General features: G+C 35.1%; 1 protein-coding gene across 1 annotated transcript; it reads right to left on the bottom strand.

The window, feature by feature from the left end:
* Positions 1–2,925: 2,925 nt before the first annotated feature.
* Positions 2,926–15,579, bottom strand: LOC136388587 (glycine N-phenylacetyltransferase-like). Its single transcript, XM_066360410.1, has 5 exons — positions 15,502–15,579; positions 10,029–10,136; positions 6,054–6,180; positions 5,029–5,200; positions 2,926–3,328 (listed from the first exon to the last, which is right to left on the bottom strand). The coding sequence occupies exons 1-5, from the start codon at positions 15,577–15,579 to the stop codon at positions 2,926–2,928; spliced, it is 888 nt and encodes a 295-aa protein (XP_066216507.1).
* Positions 15,580–20,633: the final 5,054 nt, after the last annotated feature.

The following is a 20,633-nucleotide window of genomic DNA, read 5'->3' as shown; positions in this document are numbered from 1 at the left end:
AGACCACAAAAGGTAGAAATGGTAAATAAGTATTTAGAAATAGTTTTGTTCAACTGTTCTATTGAAAATGAATTCCTTAAAACATAAAACACTACTTGATTCAATGGATGAGAAATTTAAAATAATTAAATCAAGCTAGTTCACAATAATTATAGTGCACAGTTTCCTTGGCCCAGTATTTTTGGGAGATTAACAAATAGCTGATGGGAGAGGAGTAAGGGGAAAAGTGTAAAGAGGAATAAATGAAAGGTGACAGAAAATGATTTCACTTTGGATGATGGAGCTACAACATAATCAACAGTTCAAATGCTATAGAAATGTTTACCTGAAACCCATGTACTCTTAATGACCAATGTCACCCTGTTAAAGTTAATTTTTGAAATAAAATATAAAAATAAAAAAAAGATAAATTTGTCAATCGTATCTATGTTGTTTCCTGTTTTCAACATTCAGAAAATAACAATGTTATAATGGTGATCACAGATGTCAGATGAAAGATTAGCGGAATTTTAGGTCATCTTGCTTTTACATCTTGTTTTTTACATCAGCTTGGAGGATGCTATGATATTCTCTATCAAAGGTACATCCCCAGTGCCAGTCTTTTTGGATTCCTGTGTTTCACCAAATCATAAAAGATGAGGGAATTTGTTGTGGTTTAGCTTTATTTAAATGTCAATAAAGTAATGCTTTATTCTATTCTAAATTTCTTTTTACAGAACCTTAAATATATATTCGATAGTAATGCAAAATCCTTTCTTTTTAGTTTCTGAACTCTTAGAATGGTGGGCTGTGTTACAAGAGAAAATTGAATGTAAAGTCATTCTCCTGAACATTTTTGAAGCTTTAATTTTCTAGAACGGCACAAAATATTAGTACATACTATACAATGTTAGTTTGAATGTTATTTTTAATATATTATATTCTTTTTATTATTATTATTAAGTGAAAGGCAAAGAGACAGAGACAGACTTCTGCATGTGTCCCTCCAGGATCCACTCGCAAGCCTCCTATGAGATGATTTTCTGCCCATCTGGGGCCACTTGTCCGTTGCTCAGCAACAGAGCCATTTTAGCACATGAGGCAGGCCATGCTCTCAGCGCCCATGGCCAAGTTGCTCAAACCATTTGAACCATGGCTGCAAGGGGGAAAAGAAAAATAAAGAAAAGGGTGTGGGGTATAGAAGCAAGTGGTTGCTTCTCCTGTGTGTCCAGACTGGGAATCAAACCAGGACTTCCAAGTGCCAGGCTGACCCTCTACTGCTGAGCCAACCTACCAGGGCCAATATATTATATTCTTTATTAAATTGTATAAAATGTGTCATAGTTTGGTATAAAAATAATGGCTGTTATCAACTATGAAATCAAACTCACACACAATAGAATATTGCATTGGAAATATCCTTCTCTACCATTATAGTCTTGTTTATTTCATGTTTATACTACAACTTGAAACAAACTGATAACATGCCAGATTTTATTTTTTCTTATCCATTTAGAAAAAAGTTGTATTTGCCTGATTTGTGGTGGCACAGTGGATAAAGCTTTGACTTGAAATGCTGATGTCACTGGTTCAAAACCCCACACATACCAGATCAAAGCACATACGAGAAGCAAATACTAGGTGTTGATGCTTCCCACTTTTTCCCCACCCTTTTTTCTTTCTCCTCTCTTTAAAAATCAAGAAATAAATTATTTAAAAAATAAAACAGTTATATCCAATACTGATCATTTTAATCCAGTTTACAGAACATAAATGTTATGTGTAATAAAAATTTTAAAAATTATATACAATTTTATGAATTTGCTCTGATTTACCTTAAATTTAAATAATTTTGGATATAGACTAACAACTACTGTACAATTTTTTTCATGTATGTTGTTTCTGAATATTAAGGTACTAAATTGTTTTGTTATTGTAATATTACAAAGTACTTATTAAATTCTCTTGTTCTGTATTCCATGAACACAGTAAACAAGGATAAATATACTTCTAGAAAACAAACAATAGTATTTCTAGAATATTGGATCACAGGTATTCTTTATTGATTATGAATAATTTTCTTACTAACCAGTAAGGATATTGGTAAAACAGTGAAAAAAAAAACTACACAGAGAAACAATTGTTACATGATACAAAAAAAAAAGTAAAAGCAGAAAAGCTTATGGAAAAAAGCATAGAATTGTTGTTGCCAGGTTGGGGATGTGAAGGCAATAGAGAGAGGATTGGTAAAAGTGTATAATTGTTTAGTTATAAGATGAATAATTTTGAGGATCTAATATAGAGCATGGTGACTACAGTTGATAATACTGTATTGTAACATTGAAAATTGCTGAGTAAGTTGTAAGCATTCTTTCAAAAAATAGTTAAGCATGTTAGGTGATAGATGTGTTAATTAACTTGATCGTGGGAATCCTTTCACAATGTACTTAAATATTAAATCATCACATTGCACACTTTAAATATATTGCAACATTGTCAAGTATACCTCAGTAAAACTGGGGTGAGAAAGGAAGGGTAATGAAAAAATAAAGGGGAAATTGTATTATTATAACACCACATCTTGGCAAAACTGGCAAAATATGCCCATTGGCAACAACCCATGTGTGAGATAAGAGTTCAGGGGAAGCAGTCGGGCAGCATGCAGCTGAATATGGAGAGATCCAGAAGTGTAGGAAACAGAACAAGACCAGGGTTCACTACAGGAAGGTCTACCCATGCCAGGACTGCTGCACCCAAAGGGACGTCTATGAATGATTTGTGAGCAGCAGCTGTGTTGATCCTGTTGACCATTCCCACTGCTGCCACAGAGCCCAAATAACAAGAACTGCTCTACTGCTGATCATCACTTATTTTATTCTCTCCATCTACATACGTTCTTCCTGCTACATGACTGACAACCAACACTGTCTTGTGTTCAGGGTTGCTTCACAGAGGCTCACATTTCCACTGGTTCCAGTCGCAGGGCATGAGGATAACAAACTGGTTCTGACAGGCTTTCTGCATGCGTATGTTGGCTTCGTCTGTATGGAAATATATAGGATAACTGAGTGGGCTCAGATTCTTGGTTACGGCAAATATGATACTAGATATGAGACCCTGGTTCTGGTACTCAGGCATGGTGAACGCCATCCGCATCTCTGCTGTCTGGTCCATCAGGGTCCAGGACACAGGGGTCCCCTCAGGCCCCAGCACACAGAAACTGGGGAAGTTCTTGATACAGCGTTCGATGAATCTATGACTCCTCTCATTGCCACCGAAATGCCAGAATTTATTCACCAGGGCAGCGTGGGTGACATCCAGAGATGAGAGTTTAAACTTCTCATTATTGCTGTTGGAAACAAGGAAGAAGAACAGCCTATGATATCACCCACATTGGGCAGTATTATATTTGTTTTCCCCCAAATTGTCTTAAGATAATTTAAATAAGAGCGCAAGTGAAAATACAGATTCTGCAACCAGACAGCTTGGATGCATAATCCAACTAGCTGTCAGATCTTGAATAAGCAATGTCATGATTCTCTGCCTCCATTTTTTTCTTTATAGCACAACAATATTAATAGCATTCTTATCAAAAGGCAAACTATGAATATTATATGAGCTATTATACAAGTATAGGACTGGTTTCACATGAACATTAAATACTGTTCTTTCTCGACATTGCTGTGTCTTTCTACTTAAGAGGGGAGAATTACTATCACACTCATCTTCAGATAAGAGTAATAGGTGAACAGAAAATAAACAAGTGACCCATAGCACATACCAACAAGCTATATGTAAAGCCAGAGCTGAGAAACATGGAGACTTAGCATATTGGTGTCAGAGGGACCTTGGACACTGTGGAAAAACTCAAGTCAAGAGAGGGGCACTGATGTGAACTGGAAGCACCCACCAGATACTGCACACCTAAGTCTGAAGCATTCTCCTGTGGCATAAAGTGGCTTCAAGTGGTGTCCTGGAAAAAGTCCACAGCATAGAACTCGACCATCGAGACCCAACCCCAGTTATACCTTGAATTTCCACATGACCAGAACAGTATTTTATTATCTGGGCCTATTTTCTGTCAGGAAAAAGAGGATAATATCTCCTAATTTGTCTATCCCATGAGATGAAAAAGAAAGTCAAATGATATTGTATGTTTTGAGGTGTCTTTCAGGTGTATTATGCAATGCAATGTGAATAAAGCTTTTCTGTGCATAGTAACACACAGGAGGCCCTGCAATTGGGCATCTCCAGTTCAAATCTCCATCACCACTCAGTTATATTTAGTGTTAGGCTGGAAATCAATTGGAAGTAATACATAATTTGTTTAAATTCTCATTATTAAAAACCTTTTGCTCTGTAAATTCATTACATGAGTATTTATCAAACATTTGCTACGTGTTGTGTTCTAACTATTGAGAATGTATTAATGAATAACATAACGAGATCTCCCACTCTTATAAAGTTTGAAATATCATAGGGGAGGCTCAAACATCAGATAGGTCAATCCACAAATAAGCTGATTTTAGATCATGATAAGTGCAATAAAGAAAATAAAAATTGGGTTATGTGATAAAGAATTATGTGAAAGGGTGATATTAGATACAGTATTCTGAGATCTCTCAAAAGAAATGACATTGGAGAGTTTGACTGTCAGGAAAGAGGCAAATATGTGAAGATCAGAAGGAAGGGCATTTAGGTAGACAAAGAGTAAATGCAGTGGCCCAAAGACATTTGTGAATATATGAAATCAAGTTGCTGAAAATAGACCAGAGCCATTCATGGTAGTAAGCAAGACAGACAAGATGAAGTTCAAGAGGTGAGGAATGTTAGGTCATAAAGGACCTTGAACGTTCATTCATAAAGGGCTTTACTTTTTATTCAAGGTAAGCTGAGAAACATCAATGGCTTTTAAGTGGGTGAATTGACCTGATTCATGTTACATACTAAAATAATAATTCTGGAATGGATTGTAGGGAGGCAAGAAGGAATGTAGGGAAGGAAATAGTGAAGTATGTGTGTAGGGAGAACATCTTTTTACAAACTCACATGGCTTTGGGTCGACCAAATTTAAGAGGTAAATTGTTGGCCTCTGGCAGGGAAGGGAGAAGTTTTCTTATTGTTATGGGTGACATATAGATGATGCATTGTACTTGTTCAACCTTGATCAGTTTAATGGTTGTGAGATTTTGTATCGCCTCATCCAGGCTGGACTGTGTACCTAGAAAAGGGTAGAATAAGGAGGGAAGTGAGATGTTACCAGAGGCTGCCCAATAGAAGCTTGCAGGATTTAAAGTCAGGCAATGTTGCTTTTAGTGTTTTGCCAATGACTATGTAACCTTGGCCATGGTACTACCTGAGCATGTTTTCTCTTACGAAAAACACACATAACACTAGAAATCCTGGTTATATTACTATGAAATCAAAGGAGAAGTGATATATAAAAAATAGTAGAGCCAACCTTGCATCTGCATATACCATATGCCCAGGTATTCATGTTACATTCACCACATTGGGTTCTTACATCGACTCTATGTTTTACATATTTTATCCTCATTTTTATATATGCAGAAGCTGAATAATGAATGAGTTACAAAACTGGCACAAGATCACAAGCAAGTGACTGGCAGGACAAGGATGCCACTCTAGGGAATCTGACTCTGTAGGGCATGCTCATAACCATGGCAGTTGTCCTTGTGACCTGGCAGATACTGTAGAGCACAAGGAGCTGTTGTTCTTATACAAGGAATGGAAGGCCATGCAGGGAGCTCCAATCTTATACTCAGTCTTCCTGAGGCATCCTGAAATGACTGCAAAAGATATTCTCTGCTAACGAGAAATTGTATTATTCATAGTTTCTTATATTAATTCTGTGATTTAAAATATATGAATTCTACTCCACCGAAGAAGGAAGTGGTGACAGCTGATAAGAGGAATAGATATCAAGCAGAATGTTTGGGGTTTAGTAGAAGGAAGTACAGGTAATAGGGGGATGGGCTCAGGGTGAAAAGTGAGCCAGCAGGTATAGACATTGGCAGTTCCAGCAGCCCACACATCCAAGATTTCTTACTTACTTTGGATCTGTAAATGTTGTCTCCAATTGATGACATCTGATGTGCCAAGGAATTCTTGACAGTTTGAGGGGTCTTTAGAATAAATTTGGTAAGTATTGGTGTAGTGATCAAAGTTATCTGTCATCTCCTGTTATATTGAGTAATTTAAGATAAATCAAATTAATTATACCAAGTGATTGAAATGCTTTATGTTACAAACCTTATTATACTTTACTATTTTACAAACTTACCTATTGAATCATTTACATCATGAGACCACGTCATGGATTTCATCAACTGTTCAATTTGTGATTAAGAAAAACTTTCCAGCAGCCGAGTGTCAACCAAGCATGTGGAAGTTCCAGGTTCAATTTCCAGTCTGGGAACACAAGAATAGCAACCATCTGCTTCTCCACTCCTCCCCCCTTTTCTCTCTCTCTCCCTCTCTCTCTCTCTCTTCCCTTCCCACACCCATGGCTCAAAATATTTAAGCTAGTTGGAACCAGGCCCTGAAGATGGCTGCATGGCCTCACTTCAGGTGAAAAAATAGCTTGGTTGCCAAGCAACAGAGCAGTAGCCCCAGATGAGCAGAATATCATTGAGTTGAAGGCTTGCTGTGTGGATCCCATTTGGGGCATATGCCGGAGTCTGTCTCTGTCCCCCCACCTCTCACTTAATTAAAAAAAAAGGAAAAGAGAGAAAACCTTGCAAAACTAAATATTTATATATTGCATTACAATTTTGAATCAACAAAACATGCACCAGTTTAGAAAGCATTCTTTTTAATTCTGGAAACCTCAGGAGAAAGAAAGTATTATCAAAGGCAAGTTTCCATTCCAAGAGTAAATCTTACTACATTTTAAAGTCTCAGAAAGAAACACATTATGAACATGACAACAGTGAACTTAATACAAGTAACCTTGTATTAGAATTTTCACATACTTAGGATAATGCTATACAAAATAAGAACACATATTGCCTTTGAAATGTAAACCACAATGTGCTATTATTTTTAAAATAGTTTGTATAGCAAACAAAATTGAAACACAAAATTTCTTTAAAAAGACTTCTTTCAAACTTAGCATATAGAGATGAGATTCTTAGGAAACAAAGGAAGAAGTTACAGAACACCAACTCAATGAAAGCGGAATAGCTGAAAAGTGTTTTATAGAAATGCACTAATACTCAGTATTAATACTACTGATGATCTGTGCTTTTCTTTTCTATTGAGGAATTCAATTTACCCATATGTATTACATGCCTAGAAAAAGAATACTAGGATTTTTACTTGCTTATTTAGGGTTCATGATAACCACTGAGTTTGTCAATAAAATGAAATGAAACTTCTGAGATAGAAGCATGTTGTTCCGCCATCTTTCTACATCTTTGAGTTGCACATCAAGTCTAGGACTGATTACTCCACACTTGTTTAACCTGCCTGTGAGATTCACAATTTTCCTAGCTCTGTGGTATCAACACTTTAGAATTTGCCCATGGAACCATGTTTCATTAGCACAGTTAGAAACTGGACAATGACTTTGGGGCACAGCTTTGTAAGAACCTGGCGTTTGCACCACTTTTTGGCATTGTTGATACTCTTGAGAGCACCAGCCAGGACAGTCACGTACACCATTGTTATGCACAGAAAGATAATCTATGCTTTTAAGAGCAATTTAAAAGGCAAAAAAGTTTTCCATTTTTAGGATTCAGTAAGTAAGTTAAACATCTTCATTTTGTATTTTGTGTAGTTCAGTAATTTCTTAAAAGCACTATACATTTAAATTTTATTTGTAAATATTTTATAGTAAAATGATATTATGTGGTTCCATTTTCTTGCATGATAAGTTTTTGCTTTCTATTTTCTAATATGCTTATAACGTACTTGTGTTTATAATGTATTAACCACTTAGTCTAGGGGTCGGGAACCTATGGCTCGTGAGCCAGATGTGGGTCTTTTGATGGCTGCATCTGGCTCGCAGACAAATCTTTAATAAAAAAGTAATAATGTTAAAAATATAAAACATTTTCATGAATTACAATCCATTCACTTCCTACCGCTCATATTCATGAGCAGTTGCAGGTGGCTGGAGCCAATCACAGCTGTCCCCTGGGACAACACCAAATTTTTATTGGATAATGCATAACATACACAGGTCGTTGTATGGCTCTCACGGAATTACTTTTAAAATATGTGGCGTTCATGGCTCTCTCAATCATAAAGGTTCCCAATCCCTGACTTAGTCTAAATAATTCCAATTTTATTTTCTTCTCTTCTTTAATTTATTTTTCTATATGGTGGAAGGAGGTAATCTTGTTTTATTTTTTGCAAGTACCTATCCAATTTTCACACAATCACTTATTGACTATACTGTCTGTACCCTATTGTATGTTCTTGCCTCCATTGTCACATATTAATTGAACACAGAAGCACAGATTTACACTGCTCACAAAAATTAGGGGATCAGGGAACATTCAGATACTCCGGCACTTGCAGCCTTTTGTATAGTGCATTTTCACTAATGAAAGAAAAGTTGGTTTTGCATCTCATTTGCATAATCAAATGACTTTCTTTGACTTGTTTGCTTTTCTGATGTTCTTGTTTAATAAAAAAATTCAAATACTTCTTTTTTCATTGCTTCATATTTATTTGGAAATATCCCTTAATTTTTGTGAGCAGTATATTTTTGAACTCACAGTTCTCTTCCATTGATCTATAAATCTGTTGTTATGGTAGCACTATGCTGTTTTGATTATATAGCCTGGTAGTATAGCTTGATATCAAATAATTTTGCTCTAAAGATTGCTGTGATTATCCAAAGTCTTTTATGGTTTTGTATACATTTTTGGAATTTTGCTCAAGTTTTGTTAAAAACACCATTAGTATTTTATTAGGAATTGTACTGAAACTATAGATTGCTTTGGGTAAATATTGACATTTTAATAATATTACTTCTCTTTATTCACAAACATGGTATATGCCTCCATTTATTTATATCTTCTTCAATTTCTTTTTTCAGGGTCAATTTTCTAAATAGAGGTCTTTTACTTCCTTGGATAGATTCATATCTAGCTTTTTAAAAATGCAATAATAAATGGAATTGTTTTATTAGTTTTTCTTTCTGATAGTTCATTATTGGTATATAAACATGCAGTAAATTTTTGAGTATTTATTTTGTATCCTGCTACCTTATTGAATTCATTTACCAGGTCTAGTAGGTTTTTTGTTTTGGGATTTTTGGTGGGTTTTTTTTGTAAAATCTTTAGGGTTTTCTATAAAAGTATATCATCTGCAAATAATGACAATTTACTTCTCTTTTCTAATTTGGATGCTTTTTTCTTTCTGATTATCTGATTGCTCTTGCTAAGACTTCCAGTACTATCTGGATAACAATAGTGAAAGTGGACATTTATGTCTTGTTCTTGATCCTAAAGGACATGCTTTCAGTTTTTTCCCCATTTAATATGATGTTACCTGTGGCTTTGTCATATATAAGTTTCAGTGATTTTAAAAGTTTGATACTAAAAATATATTTTTGAATACAGGTATTGCACTTTGTTCTTTAAATTTTCTTAACATTCTTCATATTTACCTTTATATAATATCTATTGGGTGTTATTTTTTCTGCTTAGAATGCATCCTCTGTTTTTTTTCAACTTGTCAAAAACCTATTTATCTTCAAAACCCAGTTTGGGTACAGTGTTTGCCAAGAAGGCTTTCTGTTTCTTTCCCTGCATACTCTGACATCCACAGTTTTACTCATTCTTTGGCCAGTGCTGCTCTGTAACTTACATGTCTGTTCTTGAATGCTTTTACCTGCTTTCACACCATGTTGTAATTTCTTACCTACCTTTTCCTCCAGGCTCTGAGTTCCTGAAGACAAAGAGTTGTTAACCATCACTGGGATTTATTTCTGGGTTTATTGGGTCTACACGGCCAAGTGCATGGTAGGTACATACAGCAAACAGAAATGTATGTTTATACATCTGTCACCTTACCTGCTCCTGAGGACGAACAACCACTGTAGTAAAATCAGGCCACTTGTCCACCAGTGCTTTAAGATTGAATGGGTTTCCCTGGTTCATGTTCAAGACAGTCCCATAAACCTGTAGCATCACAAGAAAGTGAGCGGGTCAGTTTATTAAGAGAGATGGCAAAGTGTCCTTTTGATATGGACAAGATTATTTCTGTGAAATCAGAGTAAGTAACTGGTAAGGCATCTACTTCAGTCCTCAGGTACTACTTTATTAATCCAATGGAAATAGATTTTGGGGTCAAACCATGAGAATATTATATAAGTATAGTTAAATATCTAGATAAATAAAATGAACTAAACATTATTCACTTTCACATTATAGAATTTAGTGACATATCTTTCCATTTTATTCTGTTTACACATTCACACAATTTTTAAATAAAAAATTACCTAATATATAAAAAATTACCTAATATATATTTGTTTAACATTTATCTTTCTTTATACACATATGCACACATATGCACATTAATTATCTAATGATCATATTTTCATGTCAATAAAAATAAATCTACATCATCATTTTTAATGGTATCCATTAGAATTCTAATTTAAGTTTTTCTATTTCTTTCTGCTGGTCATTTTAGTTTTTTCTAATATTTTATTTTAACAGTTTATTCTCCCAAGAACATTTATTTTTCAAAAATCTTTGCATTTCATTTATATGTGGAATCTAATGAACAAAGTATACTGAGGAACAGAATAGAGGCAGAGGCAGTGTCACAGGGAGCAGAGGGACGGCTGTCAGAGGGAAGGGGATCAGAGGAGGTGAAGAAATTAGTGAAATTATATATACATAACACAGAAATACAGATATCAGGACAGGAAATCCCAGAATGAAGAGGGGGAGGGTGTTAGGCGGAAGGGAGCAAAGAAGTGCAATGAGGGACAGAGGGGTGGGGGTGAGGATGATATATTGAGTGGGACATGAGGATTAGTAAATCAGTCTCTTGATTTACTTTCCTTTTTTCTCTGTACAAATTCTTCTTCCTTTCTCTGTACAATAATTTGAATCCATGTTAACACAATAAATTAAAATTAATAAAAATTTTATAAAATCTTTGCAAATATGCCTGTCATTACAAATTTTTGAATGGGGATTTTGAGCTGAAGTCAAATACTGTTTAAAGATTTTTTTTCCTTACACATATCTTCAAAATTACTTTCCATAAAACTTAAACAAGCTCATGTTTACTTAATAAGTAGAGACAGAGCACAATGTTTGGTGACCAAAGACTAAAAACATTACCTATTAGGCAGCCTGTTTAGACTTTTCCACAGACATTTTTTGAAACACAGTTGCCATCAAGAAGAACATTAATGAGGCTATAAAGACCTTCTAAACTATATGGGACCCTGTACTTGGGAGAGGGAATATAGTATTGTGTACCAGGGACATCCTCAGTACTTTATTTTATTTAATATGAAACATGCTGCCTTTGTAGATGATATGAAAAGATCCCAAAGATCAGGATCAATAGATTAATCAACATTTCAATGACCAAATACCATACCTCAATTTGTGCTCTCCTATTCATGGCATGAAAAGTCTATGACAGACTAAGCAAAAAGATGAGGAGGCAAAGTTTATTTTTACTAAGTTTCTATAAAAATTTTAATTTTCTTCCATCAGCAAGGGCTCAATAGAAATATTAAATGCAATTTTAGAAAAAATAAAGAGGTGAAAAAATTTAAAGACTGGTGTTTGAGACCACTGACATTCATAAACATTATATTACAAATTAATAAAATTCTTCTTCCTCTGTACATAATAGTATAACTAAACCAGGATCTAATATTGAGGCTTACTTTGCTTCACAATTGAGTTGAGATAAAAGTAGTGTCAAGAGGTTTCTCCAAAAATTTGAGATGCACTTAACATAAGAAGAACAATTCAAAGATTAGAGCCCTGTCTTACAACGCATAGAAGAAAATAATTTAACCTGGAATACTATCAAAGAAGCCTCTCAAGATAAAAATGTCTGTCTGTAAAGCATCAGACTGATTTACTAATCCTCACTCCTAAAAAAAAAGGTTTATTATCTGTAAGATGTTAATTCATTATACATATAGAATTGCCAGTTGAAGACAGTTAAGTATTAATATAGACAAATGTTAAGTGATGCCTACAAAAACAGATGATTATAGTTTTAGCTGAATTGATCTAAAGTCACTCTTTCTGATAGTAATTAAAGGGTAGACCAGGTATGCATTTAATCTATATTTAATTACGGAAAGTCTGATTAATTCTTTTTCTGCAAATGCACAGTCACCTTGGTTAGAGGGGGAAGGTCCCTTTGCAGAAGGTTGGGAGAAAGATTGACAGTCTATATTTTTGACAATGCAGTGATTCTTTCTCCAGGACACCTATTCTTTCTTTAATTCATGGAGTTTAGGTTTGTAATGTGGCTCAAGTCAGAGAAATAATTGAGAGGCCGTGATTCTCTGTATGATTCTAGTAAGAACTTTGAGTTCATGTAAAGCAGTGGTCCCCAACCTTTTTTGGGCCACGGACCAGTTTAATGTCAGAAAATATTTTCACGGACTGGCCTTTAGGGTGGGATGGATAAATGCACAAAATAAAATTATGTGACCAGCATAAAAACTTTGGTATTTTTAAATATATTTGTCGAACTTATGAGACAAGCATCAAGAGTGAATCTTAGACAGATGTAACAGAGGAAATCTGGTCATTTTTTAAAAATAAAACATAGTTCAGACTTAAATATAAATAAAACGGAAATAATGTAAGTTATTTATTCTTTCTCTGTGGACTGGAACCAAATGGCCCACGGACTAGTACTGGTCCGCGGCCCAGGGGTTGGGGACCACTGATGTAAAGTACTTAGTGTAATTCCTGATGCTTAGTAACTATTAAAGAAGGGTTGGCTATTAACTTCATCATATCATTTTATTTAATCTTCCTGACAACACTTAAAAGCAAAGAGAAAGACCGAGGGACATCTAGCAAAAAAAAGTATGGACTTCCTGATTTTACTCATTTTACATGCAGTAACACTGAGACTCATTGATGTTTACCTTTTGCAATTTTACCCAGAAAACTGATTTGTGGATTCATAGCCAGCTGACTCTAAACTTCTTGACAGCTGCCCTACCCTACTTCAATCAGAAGGATCAGTGATGAGGGTTTATTAAATGTCTGTGGTTTAGTCTATAGACGATTCCTACATAAGGTACCAGAGCAGCAGAAAAGTCAGTGGCCTACTTTTGGTTCTTTTGACAGGCCATAAATTGAAAAAATTAAGGGTTTGGTGTTTGTAATAGTATGTCCTTCTTTATCCTTGTAATGTCTCTTGAGTTTGTAGTAATGTGCCATACTTCATTGCCTCTATGAGTAATTTGTATCCTTTTTCTTTATTTATTGGATGTTTTGTTATTAAACTTTTTAAAGAACCAGATTTTGGAGTCATTCATTTTTTAACTGTTTTTTTCTCCTCAAATTCATTGGTTTTAATTCTTATTTTGTAGAAGTTGCTTAATTCTGTTTGCTTTGAAGATGATGTACTCTTCTTTTTTTAGTTGTTAAGGTGAAAACATATACCATTGATCTGAGACCATTATTCTTTTATAATATAAGCACTTGATGCTTGATAATTGCCACTTATCACTGGTTTAGTTGCATCCCAAACTTTGGATATGTTGTACTTCTATTTCCATTCAACTAAAATATTTTCAAATTTTTCTGTGACTTTAAAGCATAATTTATTTAAAAGCATGATGTATGATTTCACACATAGGTGAGATATAAAATTGAGATTCATGGACATAGGTAAAGTAAATTGGTTACCAGGAAAGAAGGATGTAGGGGAGGGGGTGGAGGAAGAGGGTAGGATTGTAAAGAGGGACAAATATAAGATGATGGAAAATGATTTGACTTTGGGTGATGGGTATACAACATCTTCAACAGTTCAAATGCTATAGAAATGTTTACCTGAAACCTATGTACTCTTTTTTTTTTTTTACAGAGACAGAGAGAGAAAGTCAGAGAGAGGGATAGATAGGGACAGACAGACAGGAACGGAGAGAGATGAGAAGCATCAGTCATTCGTTGCAACATCTTAGTTGTTCATTGATTGCTTTCTCATATGTACCTTGACCATGGGCCTTCAGCAGACCAAGTAACCCCTTGCTCTAGCCAGCGACCTTGGATCCAAGCTGGTGAGCTTTGCTTAAACCAGATGAGCCCGTGCTCAAGCTGGCAACCTTGGGGTTTCAAACCTGGGTCCTCCGCATCCCAGTTCGATACTCTATTCACTGTGCCACTGCCTGGTCAGGCCTATGTACTCTTATTGATCAATGTCACCCTGCTAAAGTTACTTTTCCAAATAAAATTGTTTTTAAATAAAAATGTGTTGTATAATTACTAAATCAGGATTTTTAAAGATATTTCTTGATTTATTTTTAAATTTTAATTCCATACAGTTCAAGGAAATACTCAAAATGTTTTCAATTCTTTTAAAGTTCTAGAAATATAGTCTATCTTAGTAAATGTTCAATGTGCATTTTAAAATATCTATTCTGATATTATGGAGTAAAATATCCTATAAATGTCGATTAGTTAAAGTTGGTTCAAAGTATGTATTATTCAGCTCTTTTATATATTTATAAGTTTGATATCTTTTCTATAAATTATTGAGAAGGAGTATTGAAGTCTTTAATTAAATTTACCTTTTTTTTTTTAGTTTCATCAGTTTTTGCTTCATGTACTTTGAGCCTTCATGTTAGGTGTATACATTTTGGCATTTTTTTGTATTTTTGGTGTATTGAAACATTGACCATAATGCAATGGCACTTATTATTCCTGGTAATATTCCAGGCCCTTTGAAACATATTATTTCAAAAAAAATTTTTTTACAGAACAAAAAACAAACATAAAAATTTCTTCTCTCCATTGTACAAGATCATTGATCCATTTCTAAAACTAAATTTCTATCTCACCCTGAATTAAACATAATCCATTTGAAGTTTAACAAAGTAGATATTGACCTGTTATTAATTTCAAAGAAAAATTATAATTGTTAAAATGTATCAGTCAATCGATTGTTTGAAAGAATAATTTAAACATTCATGTATTAGTTTCAGTAAACCTTACAATTTGGGAAAAGCTACCCTTGTTATCCAATATAACACCTAGAAGGGCACAAGGGAATGGGTTGAGGTAGTGGATTTAAATCATAGCATTGTAACTCAGTACTGGTGTGATCTTGGTCAAGTCATATAACTGAGCCTCCAGTTCCTCTTTGGTTATATGGATATAATATGCCTTCCTTGCAGCAAGAAGTTGTGAACTAAATGAGATGCAAGCTGAGTAAGCACCTGGCCCAGAACATGTGCTCAGTGAATGCTAATTCTCTTTCTACCTTTTTCACAGGCAGTTGCTAATTCTTTTTTTCCTAAGAAGCTTCCACTCTCACCTTTAAAGACTCAGGGAGGCACTTTCTCAAGGATTTCTGTAGCATCTGCAACACTTGTAAGCCTTTTAATTGGAACATCTTGGCAGGTACTTTAGCCTAATGAAGGGATCAAAAAATATCAAGGAATGAGAAGTGCTGGAAAACATGCAAAGACACAAAACAGGCACATAAGTTGTTCTAGCTCATGGTCTGGACATTATCTCAGCCATTTCATTGTTACTTGATTCACTAAACTCACTAACTCCAAGGAGGAATATGTCTGGTAGAAAGCATAGGTGCCTCTTTATAAAATCATTTTTAATATTTTTAAACTTTTAAAAACATCTGTGAAATTTTCATTTTTATTTTTACACCACCCAGAATGTCAACAACTAAGGAATCACTGAAATTAAAAAAGTATTTTTGAAGCATTAATGACACAGAATTTATAGACCCTGGCCCTTCTTCTGGGCTTGATGAAAACAAGGCTGAACTTCTTCCACAACAGAAAGATGGAGCTGATATACGGGGAATCTAAGGACAGTCATCTACTTCTTTTCCAAAAAATCTTATCACTACACCTCATCCACTTACGCAGATCCCAAAGTGCATTTATTTATTTATTTATTTATTTATTTATTTATTTATTTATTTATTTTGCCTTTTTTGGGAACCCCATTTCCACTGGCAACAATAGAGTCAAAAAATGTCTTAAGAGATTGAAAAAGAAGTAATGCAGGTGAATGGATATGGGAATTAAGATCATCCCTGAAGGAGGAATCTGACTTTAAACTTGTACTCCCATCCACGTGGGAATGGTTCTGAGCACTGCATCTATTCTTTCTATACCTCAGCACTCTGCACATCACCCCCTACTCCTTCAACTTACAAGACTTAGGGATGCACTTTTCCAAAAATTGATACAGAATCTGTAGCTTCTGCAGTTAGTTAATCACAAACATCTTGTGCAGCACATCTGCTTCATTCCCTTGGGAAATGGTCTAAGGAAACAAACACACAAAAAGTGCCTGGAGAGGTCAGATAGGTGTCCAGGAAGAGGAGAACGGAGAAGTCACCTAGGACACCACACTCTGTCAAAGGTAAAGGGCTTTAGAAATTATCTAGTTAAAACTTTTCATTTTACAAATGAGAAGCCAAAGCCCAAAATGCACCTGGACCTCAGAGTTCCTTGGCGAGTTCCCTACAATTCTAAAGTAAGAAGTACCACTTAACATATCTAGTAAAACAAAACTCCACAGCCCATTTGATTCATATCAGGCCAAGACCCTGAGAAGTGAGTGTCTTCAGCTGTGCAGATGCAAATGAAGAATAATGTACCTCTTCAGAAATTATCACTACATTCCCTCAAGATCCAGGCATTAAAACACATGCTCTACTGTTGCCATAGCATCAGTAGTGTTTTTCAGCTATCATGAAATTAGATCTTCCAGAAAAGATCCCGAAGACTGTATTGTGTCTAGACTCTTTTTTCTAAGGAATGAAATTATAGAGGAAATATTGGTTAGCAATGTTACTACCCAAGCATAATTTGGCAAAATCAAAGGACTTCTACTTCAAGTCAATAGAGGAGTCAATATAGAAATGAGTGTAGCAGGTGTCATAGACATCACCAGGATGTGACAGAAGTTTAATGGAGAGAAATGTCCATGAGCCAGGTGCCAAATACAGCAACAGCTGGAGAGAAATTTGTCAGAGAGCAACAGGAATGGCTAAAACTTCATCTTAGCCACATGGCACAGCATTCAAAGAAGGAAGAGTTTTCTATGCAAATGAAGAAATAATACTTTAGAACCTTAGATTGAAGACCAGAGAATACTGACTCTTGTCTTTACTCACAATATTACTATGGGTGTCTGGAGAGTGGCAGGAAGAGGTATACACATATCAATAATTTATAGTTTAAGGAAAGGATTGGGATAGCTTAACCAATTCAAAATAACACACACTGGTTGTGTAGATTTTTAAAGTACTATCGGGCACTAGAGATATACTATTTTTTTAAGAAATCATTCTCAATATTGACCTCTGGTGAGTGCTATTTCCAAGGGTTTGCAGGGAGAAAAAAAATGAATTAACAAATACAAATTCTCTTTTGGGAGGGAGAGGTCTCTACAGACACTTTTTTTCTTCTTTTGGTTTGACTTTAAATTATTTTTTTTATTTTTCAATTACAGATGACAAACAATATTTTATTAGTTTCAGTTGCACAACCCAGTGATTAGACATTACATAACTTACTAAATGATAATATCAATGAATCTTGTACCCATTGGACAGCATACATAGTAATTGCAGTATTATTGAATATTTAGAGTCTAAGGAAAAATAAAGAACTCCCAGACAAGAAAAAGCTAAAGGAGTTCACCACCACAAGACTAGTAATACAAGAAATGTTAAAAGGTCTTTAAATAGAAGACACGGGAAATAAAAGACCAAAAATATAAACAGTAAGATGACAATAAACACATATCTCTTAACAACTTAAATATTTAAAAATAAACAAACAAGAAGAACAGAAACAGACTTATAGGTACAGAAAACATGTCACTGGTGGCCACATGGAAGGGGGATTAGTGGGTTGGGATAAAATGATAAAGGGATTAAGAAATTGGTAGGTACAGAATAGTCATGGGGATGTAAATGACATTTTTTTTTTAAAAAAAATCAAGATTCTAATTAATTGAAAGGCTGAAAAAATAGACACTGGCTTTCCAAAACCATCTTGCTTACCTGAAGTTTGCTGCACACCTGTATGCACAGCACCTTCTACAGTCACTCTGTGTGGCATGGAGAAGCTTCTGTGACCGCCACCTTACAGACTCAACCACACTAAAACCTGAACTGAGTCAGGCTGCCACTGTGTACAATCAGTCACCAAAATTACTAGGTTTCTGAAGAGAAAACCAAAGAAACTGTTCATCTATCTAAAGTCAGCGGCTCTGTAGACCAGAGGAAGTTAGGAAATATGTTCTATATGAGATAACTTCTACAAATATTAAACATTTCCCACTGAGGCTTTTTATTCATACATTATCATTTGTAGCTGATTGCCTGACCCCAAAGCAATCATAATAAAGCTATATTATGAAGTTGGAAGGAGTTTTCCAATGCAGGGTTATTTAAATGGTATCATTAGGGCAAACAGAGACTTGAAAAATCTGGCTTCACTTCAAAATGCCTGGCCCAAGGCCTTTAACCATGTGACTTGGGAGAAGCCAAGAACTCCTTGATGATGCTGCTGTTAGTATAAGAACTGAACGTCGTACATGTTGTCCCTTTTTTGTTGTTGTTGTTTAAAGTGAATGAAGAAACTTGGGAGTGGGGAGTTGTAAATCCAAGAAAAATAAACAGTTACTGGAGAAAAATTTGGGAAGTGTGACAGATTAGAATTAGTTTTAGAGAGGAATAGAGGTAAAATTTGTTTCTTAAAATTATGCTTCTCACACCATCCAAATCAAAATCATGTGGGCTGGTTTGTTAGAAAACCAGGAACTTGTCCTCATCAACTAAATTGGGGCCTCCCAGAATCCTTGGGGATCTGTATTTTACAAAAAGCTACTTAAAAGAGTCTGATCTACATGAACATTTTGGAGATATGGTGACAGAGGAAAGAGAGAAGAAGTTATCAGAATTTTTCCCACTTTCTAAAATTTGTGGAGCAACCTCACAAATCATTCACGAAATGAGAAAAGCAAAAGTTATTTTCACGTGAATAAGTAAATACAATGTTGAAAGAGAAATTTTAATGTCTTCTCCAGGGTTGCAAAACTAGCCAGCAGCAATACCTCAACCAGAAGCCAAAGATTAGATTCTTTTAATGAGACTATGATTCTTAGGTGAGTCCTCTACCCATGGTCATTATATTATTTTATAAACCTGCTTCATTCATTTCAGATGATATATTCATAACCATCAATGAGGATTTAGTAATAACTATGAATGTGCACATTAGTTAAGGCATTGGGTCTTATATTATAGTTTTAGCAATTTCATATTTTTAGCTAAAAATAATTCATACCATCTATCAAAGAATTGGTACAGATTTGTAATTTTATACAATTAATTTGTTTACAAAATTGTAGTTATGTTATCTAAAAATTAATCCTTCTTTTAAAAAAAGTTAGTCTATTTCCTGCCAGTAAATGCATAATTTTTTACATAGTTGACATCCCACTGTGCATGGTTGAGACGACACAATTTTGTAACCACAATAAGTACTGCATAAGGTTTTCCTCAAGCCATTGAAAAGTTTTATAAAGATGGTTCATAATGGTTGTCCAATTTAATTTTAAATCTTAGAAAGCATTTTAACTCATAACACTTGGACTGTCCTAGGAACTCCAGATACCCAGGAGACATAATTACTCAGGTACGTTTTCTGGATGCACCCTCTTACTTCCATAGAACTGTATGGATGGTCACATTTTTTTCTAATTGCTTTTTCTACCAATATTCCTACCCAAGTGAAATCACTTTTATGATTCATGGCTTTATGCAACTTGGGAACTTTGGTATTTTACACGTGGAAATTGTCAGTCTTTTGTAGAAAACAAGATTGAATACAGAAAAGAGAGGGAAGGCTGATGGCAGGGTCTTGTCATAACAGATCTTGTCATTGTGAGGACAGCTGCATTAGTCTGGGTAGACATTCTAAAATTTCAGTGACTTAGCACAATAAAATTTTATTTCTTGCCCAAATCACAATGCTGTATGAAGTAGCATAGTTACTCTATCTAACACAGTCCTATCAGGATGCAGGCTTTTCCCATAGTGTAGTTCTATCCTCCTTTGAGACCTCAGAATTCTTTCCCATTAGCTCATTGATTATGAAAGAGAGAAAGGGCCAGGTACAGAAACGTTTAATTTGTGTTGTTACTACAACTTGAAACAAGTTGATAACAGGCCAGTTTTCATTTTTCTTGTCCACTTAGAAAAGTTATATTCGCCCTGGCTGGTTGGCTCAGTGGTAGAGCTTCAGCCTGGCGTGTAGAAGTCCTGGGTTTGATTCCCGGCCAAGGCACACAGGAGAAGCGCCCATCTTCTTCTCCACCCCTCCCCCTCTCCTTCCTCTCTGTCTCTCTCTTCCCCTCCCGCAGCCAAGGCTCCATTGGAGCAAAGTTGGCCCAGGCACT

This window comes from Saccopteryx leptura, chromosome 1 (genome assembly GCF_036850995.1).
Source record: "Saccopteryx leptura isolate mSacLep1 chromosome 1, mSacLep1_pri_phased_curated, whole genome shotgun sequence".
NCBI classification, from domain to species: Eukaryota; Metazoa; Chordata; class Mammalia; order Chiroptera; family Emballonuridae; genus Saccopteryx; species Saccopteryx leptura.
Note: the sequence above shows the minus strand (reverse complement) of the source record. Positions and strands in the feature narration are given on the sequence as shown.